The sequence below is a fragment of the Protopterus annectens genome, chromosome 9.part0 (assembly GCF_019279795.1).
Source record: "Protopterus annectens isolate FY-2018-M chromosome 9.part0, PAN1.0, whole genome shotgun sequence".
Taxonomy (NCBI): domain Eukaryota; kingdom Metazoa; phylum Chordata; order Ceratodontiformes; family Protopteridae; genus Protopterus; species Protopterus annectens.
In genome coordinates this window covers 1692285182-1692294803 of record NC_056743.1, presented here as the reverse complement: position 1 = coordinate 1692294803, position 9622 = coordinate 1692285182, and the positions used below count along the sequence as shown (strand labels likewise).

General features: G+C 42.9%; 1 protein-coding gene across 1 annotated transcript in view; it reads right to left on the bottom strand.

The window, feature by feature from the left end:
• Window positions 1–8088: 8088 nt before the first annotated feature.
• The window catches only part of KEAP1 (kelch like ECH associated protein 1), a gene marked incomplete in the record, with an annotated part of 750841 nt that continues 749307 nt past the window's right edge, over window positions 8089–9622 (bottom strand). The window contains 1 exon segment of the mRNA XM_044084561.1: window positions 8089–9287. Coding sequence (XP_043940496.1) covers window positions 9121–9287 — 167 coding nt within the window.

The window sequence follows — 9622 nt, the reverse complement described above, 5'->3', positions numbered from 1 at the left end:
GTCAGGCAGCCCTTCGGTCGGCCGGATTCCAAAGTCTGGGTCCGGCTTCGGCTGATGTCGCACTTCACCCGACGTCATCTCTGCTGGTCTTCGGGTATAAAGGCATCAGCCGACGCCATTTTCCTCAGTGTTTCTTGCCCCAGATGCCAGTTGCCCTCTTGGAAAGCTAAATTTTGGATAAATGCCAATGTTTCCAAAATAGTAGAAGGCAAATACAAAAAATAAGCATGTATGTACATATATACAAACAAATACACCATAAGAGACTCCCCCCCCCAGCTAGCTATTAGGAGGGTAAATACCCTAGGAGTACCACAGAAGGAGGGTGGGTAATCCTGACTGCAGATGCTATCCTGTTCGGACATCTACATTTATGGTAGGTACAAAACTGTACTATGTCCTTCAAGGATGCATCTGCAGTCATAACAAATGGGTAGAATACCATAGCCAAACTAGGGAGGAGGAAGAAGAATTATGGTGTAGTTAGGATCCCTTGCAGTACAGCAGTGGCAAACCCTGCTCGGGATCTAGAGTATAGAGGTAAATTATAATGCTTGGCAAATGTATGCACGGAGGTCCAAGTAGCCGCCTCAATAATGTCCTTGGTTGCCATTCCTCGTAAGAAAGCTGTGGTAGTGGCTGTAGCCCTTGTAGAATGAGGTCTTATGTTCTGTGGAATTGGTTTTCCATGGTAGGAGTAACAGAATCTTATGCAATTTCCTATCCATTTGGAGATTGTCTGTTTGGAAATTGCTTTTCCTTCCCTTCCTGTTGCATAGGCTACTAAAAGCTGGTCAGTTTTTCTGTCACCTTTGGTTCTGTCCAGGTAGTAGCGTAACTGTCTATGTACATCCAAGGTATGCAGCAGTCTTTCCCCCCTGTTCTGTGGATTGGGAAAGAAGGTAGGTAGGTGGATTGCCTGGTTCAAAGACACTCTGGATACCACCTTAGGCATAAATGTAGGATTAGTTCTCATGGACACCCTATCTTGATGGAAGATTAGGAAGGGTTGTACTGCCATTAAGGCCTGTAGTTCCGAAACCCTCCTTGCTGAAGTAATTGCCAGTAGAAAAGCAGTTTTCCAGGATAGGTGTTGAAGATCTGCTGTTGCTGCTGGTTCAAATGGAGGGAGTGTCAATTTTTCTAGCACAAAGTTCAAGTCCCATGCTGGTAATGGTGGTTTCCTAGGAGGTTTTACATTCTTGATCCCTCTGAGGAACTGCCTGAGTAGAGGATGCGAAAAGACAGGTGGATCGAAGCTGTATTCTGCTGAAATAGCTGATGCATGTATCTTGCTGGAGGAATAGGACAGGCCTGAATGTAGAAGCTCTGCCAAGTACTCCAGGATGTTAGCAATATCTATGTTCGACACATCTTTTCCTCTTTCAGTACTCCAAATGACAAACCATTTTCATTTTCCTGCATAGTTCCTTCTTGTTGAAGGTCTGCGGGCTTCAAGAATAATGTCTTTAACCCTTTGGGATAGGTCTGGGTTAGTTGCTGCTATGTGATGTTCCAGGCAGTCAGTTGCAAGGTTTTTAGGTTTGGGTGCATGATGTTGTAGTTGTTCTGAGTTAACATCAAAGGCATCAGGGGTATTGACCACATTCTCCCCTGAGACATGCTCCTCAGCAATGGGTACCAGTGTTGTCTTGGCCAATTCGGAGCTATCAGGATTATCCTTGGACGTTCCTCTTTGATTTTCAGTAGTACCTTGTGCATCAAAGGAAGAGGTGGAAATGCATATGCTGTCAGGCCTTTCCAACTGAAGGATAGAGAGTCCACCTTCCATGCAAGTGGGTGGTATGTCCTTGTGCAGAACTTTTGAGCTGGTGATTGAGTGGGGATGCGAATAGGTCTATTTGTGGCATTCCCCATTTCTTTGTGATGGCCTTGAAGATGTCCGGTGTAGCATCCATTCGTGAGCATCCGAGGTGGTTCTGCTTAACATGTCTGCTAGGGTGTTTTCTTTTCCCGGCACAAATATTGCCTGTAACTGGATGTTGTAGCTCAGAGCCATATTCCAAAGGTCCAGAGTCATTCTGCATAGGGGGTATGAATGAGTGCCTCCCTGTTTGTTGATGTACCACATGACTGTGGTGTTGTCTGTCCTTATCATTAAATGGCCTTCTTTGAGGAATGGTCTGAATTTCTGGATTGCTAGTTTTACTGCCAGCATTTCTTTTTGGTTTATGTGCAGGTGCAGCTGGTCTGGAGTCCACAATCCTTGTATGCATTTGTCCAACATGTGCGCACAGCCTAGGTCTGAGGCGTCCGTTGTGATGGTTTGGTTTGCTTGAAAGTTGTGGAAGGGCAAGCCTGGGTTTGACTGGCATGCTTGAGCCCACCATAGGAACTCCTGTTTCAGGCATGGGATTAGTGGGATTTCGGTTTCTAAGCTGTGCCTGTGTTGTGACCATAAATTCTTTAGGTACCACTGTAGCTTTCTCATATGCAGTCTGGCATGTGGGACCAGGATTATGCATGATGCCATGAAGCCCAAGGCCTGCAGTACTTTTCTTGCTGTTAGTTTGTTCTGCTTTGTTAATGCCAAGAAGTAAAGAGGGAGTTGTTCTTGTTTTTCTGCAGTTAGGAATGCCATTTGTTTTACTGTGTCCAATTCCGCACCCAAGAATGTTCTTGTTTGGGATGGTATCAGTCTTGACTTTTTTAAATTGACTGTGTATCCCAGGGCTTGTAGTAAGCAAATGACTCATTGTAAATCTGTTGTCAGCTTGCTTTTGTTGTCCGCTTGTAACAGGCAGTCGTCCAGGTATGGATAAATTTGGATTCCCCGTAGCCTGCAGTGAGCGATTACTGATGCCAGGCATTTTGTGAATACTCTGGGCGCAGTAGATAAGCCAAAGGGCAATGCTGAGAATTGATAATGCTCTGATCCTGCAAGAAATCTGAGGTATCTTCTGCAATTTGGTCGTATGGGGACGTGCAGGTATGCCTCCTTGAGATCTAGAGTTACCAGCCAACACTCCTTGCCCAGCATGGGAAGAAGTTGCTGTAGGGTCAGCATTTTGAATTTTGGAACAATGATGTATGTGTTTAAGACGGACAGATCGAGAATAGGTCTCCAACTTTTCTCTTTTCTTGGTACTAGGAAGAGTCTGGAGTAGAATCCTTTGCCCTGTTCTGTTATTGGTACTCTTTCCATAGCTCTCATCTTTGTTAATTGAGCTATCTGCTTTAGAGCTTCTGTTTTTTGATTTGGAGGTAGGTTTGGCATTCCTCTTTTTACTGGTAAGGTGTGGAAGTGGAACCTGTAGCCTAGGTCTATGGTTTGCAAAATCCACTTGTCTTTTGTGATATAGTGCCAATTTTTCGAAAATAAGGCTAACTTTCCGCCTAAAGGTGCTGCTATTTGCTCCCTGGTAGGCGGTGTCAGAGCCAAGTCACTGTGTTTGTCCTGTTGCAGTGGCAGTGGTTGTGTCTGTGCCTCGGTTATTGCCTTGCCACTGTCGTCCTCTGTAGGCACCTCCTCTGGATTGATTTCTGCCTCTAGAGCGTCTATTCCTGCCTCTCTGCCTCTAGAGCGTCTATTCCTGCCTCTGAGATTTTGAGGAGTCTGGAAAGGACCAATTTTTGGCAGGCCAGTTCCTGCTAAACCTTGGGGGCTGAACCTGTAAGAAATCCTTAACTGTTTGTACAGATTTTGCCTTCTCTTCCATTTTCTTCATTACTTGCTGAGCAGGTGTGCCAAATAGACTGGCCTTATCCATAGGAGCATCTAACAGCTTTGCTTTAACATGATCCGGCAAGACCTGTTCTTTCAACCATGCATGCCTTCTTATCACTGTGCCAGTCATGGCTGATCTAAATGAAGCCTCCAGTGCATCATAGCCACATTTTAAAGAATGGCTACTAACCTGCTGAATGTTATTCACCATTTCTAAAACATATTTCTTATCTAAGGAGTCATCAGAGGACAGCTTCTTAGTTAACTGATCAAGCATAAACTCTTGGTATTGGATCATATGAAACTTGACAGTTTAAAGCTCTAGCTGAGAGAGTAGCAGAGGTGTAAACTTTTTTTCCCCCATCTCTCTAAGGACCTGGATTCCCTTTCAGAAGGAGTAGGGTTTTTTGCTGAGGTCGAGGCTACTGCCTTAGGCCCCTGGGATATAGTCTCAGGATCTGCAAGTGGGGCCTTGTATAGGTGGTGATGAGTGTCTGGCACCCTGTAAAATCTATCTGGTTTGGCAGGGGCTGGAGGTAAAGTATCAGGAGCAGTGCAAACATCATTAAATGCATCATCCACAACAGGCAGTACTGGAGGTATAGCTAAGGGCCTATGTTGTGGTAGGTGCAGAAATGTCCTAAGCCTTTTTCTTGAATCTGAGAAATCTTGTCCCTGCCATTGGAATTGTTCTCTCATGGCATGTAAGGTTTCTCCAAAGGAAAATTCCTCTGGTGGAGAGGCAGATGGAATGGATTCTTCAGCATCGGAATCCTCATAAGTAGAAAAAGGAGCCTCTGGCTGATCTGTAATGTCTGAGTCATCCGAAGAATCATCAGAGGACACTGGCTCGGGGTGCTCTGCTCTAGGTCTCTTTTCTGGGGCTGAGAGGCCCTGTCTGGGTGAGATTGGGATCCCTAATTAAGGATATTAAATCCTCTGCCAGAGTAAGCATTTGTGAACTAGAAGAGGGCCTGTGTGAGGGGGGCTTAACAGGCACTGATTTAACAGTTTTGGCTGCTTTAGCCCTGGCAAAGGCCTTAATAGACATGGCTGCAGGAGGCCTAGCAGCACCACGTGCTGGGGTAGAGACATCCAAAGGGATGGTGTCTGATAAATCACTAGGAACCACAGTAGTAGGCAAAACTTCAGAGGCCGATTCAGCTAAGGTAGCAGGAGCCTCAGTAGTAGTCATGGATTCGGCTGAAGATTGACCCGTTTTCTCGGTTTCGGCCGAAACCGAGACACTCGCTGCTTAACCGTGGTTTCGCGAAACCGCGGACCGCGAGTGTCGGTCTTTTTCTTTGCGTTTTTTAACAATTTGGGTAGTCGGAGGATCCGACGGCATAATGTACGCAAAATCTGAGCCGAAAAACTTTCAGCAAACTCCGACCGACGCCTAAGCGTTCGTCGGTTGAAGGAAGCACAGGCTGAACAGGCTGCTACGTCGTGGTCTGGGCCTAAGCAAGGCAGGCAGTAAGAGTGGAAATCTTTATGAGGTATTTGTTTCCCACAAGTTAAACAGTTATTGACTTTTTCTGACATCGGCTGAGGCAAGAAAGAGGCCCCAACGGGGTGCTTAGCTTTTTAGAAGTCTTCGAAGTAGTATTCGGTAGTAGTAATCTCTGGATCAGACCGACCGGCACTTGCGAACAGCTTCTGCTTCGGGCGCCACGTGGCAAGAAAGACTGAGGAAAATGGCATCGGCTGATGCCTTTATACCCGAAGACCAGCAGAGATGACGTCGGGTGAAGTGCGACATCAGCCGAAGCCGGACCCAGACTTTGGAATCCGGCCGACCGAAGGGCTGCCTGACGACAGGACAACCCATTTGTTATGACTGCAGATGCATCCTTGAAGGACATCGGCAGTCCTTTCTCTAATCTGTGCCACAGTATTTAGCCTTAGCTGCCCTTTGTGTGGCACATCTTCCACACAGGCAAATGGCTATTTGTCCCTAGCACGTGCAGATAATCAGGCATGTTCCCTGTAGAGCTGCCAGTTATGTTGCAGATCTGCCAAGTCTGCCTGACCATTCATTTTGGGTACTTGGAAGGAAAAAAGACCTACAGGGCCAGTTTGCTTCCCAAGGCTACTTCTCAAAGCTGCATGTTTAGCCTACACAGGGAGCAGCACATAACACCTTCTCCATTAATACTACCACAAAGTAGATGCATTTTCTTGCTAACTGCAGCCTTTGGACATCAATGTGCTCTACTGTTAACTGCACTACTTATGAGCTCATTTAGGTTGATCTTTCTTGCCATCAATTTAGGGAATACATGTCTTCTGTAAATGGGCACCCCAACATATATCAAAAGCAGTGGGGGAAGAATAAAAGGCTTCTACTGGATTGATCTGCAGCATCTTAACACAATGTCCTGTTTTAACAGTGGAGTCAGGGAGATCATGTCTTTCAGGAAGCTCCTGTGCCACAGATTACGAGATACCCATTCATTTTGTTGTAATCTAATGTCTTGTATTTGGGACCATCAAACTGCAGATATAAAAGAATCAGTGTAATTTATCTCCTGTGTACACAGGATAAACACACGATGGGTTCCAGAAAGCCTCTCTCAGATCTGCAGCATGGCTAACATACTGCCTTCAAGCAGGAAAACTGCTGGACAGCAATGATCTAGAATGGATCCTGGGGAAACTCTTCAGACATGGTAGGAGAAAGACAAGTACTGCATGATTTGAATTCATAATGCTTGGATTAGGCATCAGTCAGGTGGGAGTAAACAGGAATGCTCTTGGCCTACAGAGAAACAGGCTACATAATTTGATGAAGGCTATATAAAGAGGAAATGACAAGGAGTACTGAAAGCATTTTTTGTGGAGCCTAAACATGAATTTTGCAAAGAACTGGGATATTAGCCAAGGTGATTAATAAAGGATTCAATTTCTTTGAAGGGCAATAGTCTAGCAACTGACCACTCTACATATTCTTTCTTATGAACATATTAAAAGTATAGAAGTCTTCACTGGTCTTAAAAAAAAGTATAACAGATGAGGAAAAATCTTCAAGTAATGCAGTACAGATGGTCATTTGCTTTACATGAACAGTCTCTAATACGGATGGGTCAGGGTCGATAAGCATGTCAAACAGTCTCACAATTTACCAAGTCAGTCAGGGAAGGGGCACAATGCTGGAAATGGATAGGTCTTCCAAAAAACAGTTACTAAAGCAGTAACAGTAACTACTTATCAGTCCAAAATTAAACTGGAAAAGCAACACAATCTTGTAGCCACTAAATTTGATCAGAAAAATCACAAAGTAGAAAGTTGAGGCACAAAACGTAGTGATTGATCTTACTTAAGTGAGTGCCTTTTCCTACAGTCAAATCATGACCACTCTTCACTGAAGCAGAAATCTTCATTAAAGTAATCTGGTTTTAGACCCCTGAACAACTATGGAAATGAGAATAAAAAGTGATCTGGCAGTTCTCTAAAAAGACAAGATTATCATCTCCAGTACACACGACCACATAATACATTTTATTGGTTAAAGGGCACTATAGATAACAGTTTAAGTAATCCAGAAATGCTGCAAAGTAAAAAAAAAATGCTCAGTAACACCTTTCAAATACCAATACAAGAGGAAGAATGCAAAACCAGTGCATTAAAACAATGGTTCTGAGATGAGCAGTGAGGATTTTAATGCACAATGTACTGGGAAGAGTTTAGCTTAAAATGTACACTGACAATCCAGTAAATTCCAGTGTAACTGCCTACTTGTGGATCTGATCAATAGACTATGTACCAAAGATGAAGAATCAGCAGCAGTAAACAAAAAACAATTACAGCAGAGCAAATTAAACTACTAAAACCCTTTTTTTGGCCTTGGCTGTGTTTTACGAATCTTAGGTTCTACATTTGTCCTCTCAAAATACGGAACACAATCACAAAAATAAATCTGCACAGACAGGAACCACTTTTCAAGTTGAAACTGCCAAACCTCTAGGGGACAATGGCATTAAACAAATGAAAGACTGTCACAACCAATTGCAGCTGCACCCCCCCCCCCCCCATGCAAACCAGGTCATGGTGTAATCAACATTACAGATAGTTGTGGAGAGAAAGGGGGGGGGTAGGCATTTCAAAAGAGGGAACGAACAACTCTTTTGATAGAGACCACTCCAATCTTCACAACATTCACTACCCCATGTTAGAATTTTATACTGTCCATACCTAGCAAAAGACTGAGTTTTGAAGAAAGATGATACACAAGCAAGGAAGCAAAATGAGTAGAGACAACCACTGGGCCACATAAGGGCAAAGTTCTTAATGGCAGATCTTAGCATACATGTCCAACTATAAGCTTATGGCTTGCAATAGTTATAAATGCCTACTTTTCTGCAAACAACTGATTAAAAAATGAGACAGAGATCCATGCAGATCTTCACAAATGTAAGATTTTAAAGGGTGCAAAATGCCAATGTACAAACAGATGAATATAACTGAAAAGTTCGGAATGGCACACACTGAAAATGGCCACATGTCCTTTCCTTGTGTTTTCTTTAACTATCACAAACTCCTCCGCTTCTAAATTCTCCTGTGTATCCAAATACTTTTCCAGCAGGCATCTGACATGAAAGATTAAAGCCACAAAGTGCATTTTTATCATCCACTCATTCTGAAACTGATCAAAGTTACTACTTTTAATACAAATGTGGCACTTATTAACTCCGCCAGGAAAAACAACTTTTAAAACAATGAAAGATGTATGAAGCCACATACCCTGCTCCATGGAAATTTTTTTTTTGCACATAAAACACGTGCAGATCAATTTATAACTGCTGCAATAACTTAACAAAAACGAGCATCTGAAATGCATTTTGGGGATTAAAAGTTTTTAACTATTTTCGCCACCCACTTCCCAACTGCTTGTCTCCTGCAAACATCTTGACCTTCAGGTGCTATTAACTTAGAATAAAGATTCCAAGATATTCTGTAAATGCTTGACGGCAAATGAATAGCAGTACAAATAAAATATACATTCATTTAGGAGGTAGTCATAGAACTTGTATTGCCAAACTGTTAATCTTTAAACTGTACAACCAGAACAGTTCAATTCCAATCGATATGAAGAAATTAGTCTCGTGCTACAGTTTTGCTATAAAAGTAGTTGTCGGTCCAATTAAATACAAAATTTTCACAAGATGACTCCCTGGGGGAAAATTACTTAAAATGCTTTCTGCTACCAATGTTAGAACTGGAGCTACAAGAAGAGTCAGTAACTTTGTTAGAAAAGCTGCACAGCAGCAAAGACACTGTGGTAGTTACTTAACACTTTTAAATAAATAAAGATTTCAGACAAAGCCATCTCAGCCTCTTATTTTATGTTCTCTGGGGATCCTCTTTCCTGCTTTCCAAATCTTTCTCTGTGGTATGATCAGACTAGAACAAGGAGACTTTCTTCACAAAAGTCATGTACAACACTTCTGGTTTTCCAATTCATTTCGACATGGCTCCATAGTAACAGCAACTCCAACACCACTCCGTCCCGATGTCATTTGAGTTACTTCAACCCAAGTATCTGTGGCCGGTTCATACTGCTCCACACTATCAAGAAAAGTGTTTCCATCATATCCACCTGCAAGACAGCAAATGTACTTTTTAAAAATCATATTCTCAGAAGATATTTCTAGAAACAGTCCTTCAAATGTAATACTTTGTGCACAAAATGGCTGTGTAAGGTGGAGCAAACATTTTCTGAAAAAAAAAGGTGTTAAGGACTCTGCATGTACCTCGGTTTCAGGAGTCCTGCATTCATTAATCTGACTGTAAAGACAGCAGTGAATCTGCAAATTTGTAACAGATGTGACAGGCTATGTTCATCACTTAACTCCTCTGCAACTGCTGGTGAAAATGGAATATGCTGTAAGCCAGTGGCTAAAAGCATATGATCCTAGACAGATTAACATTAAA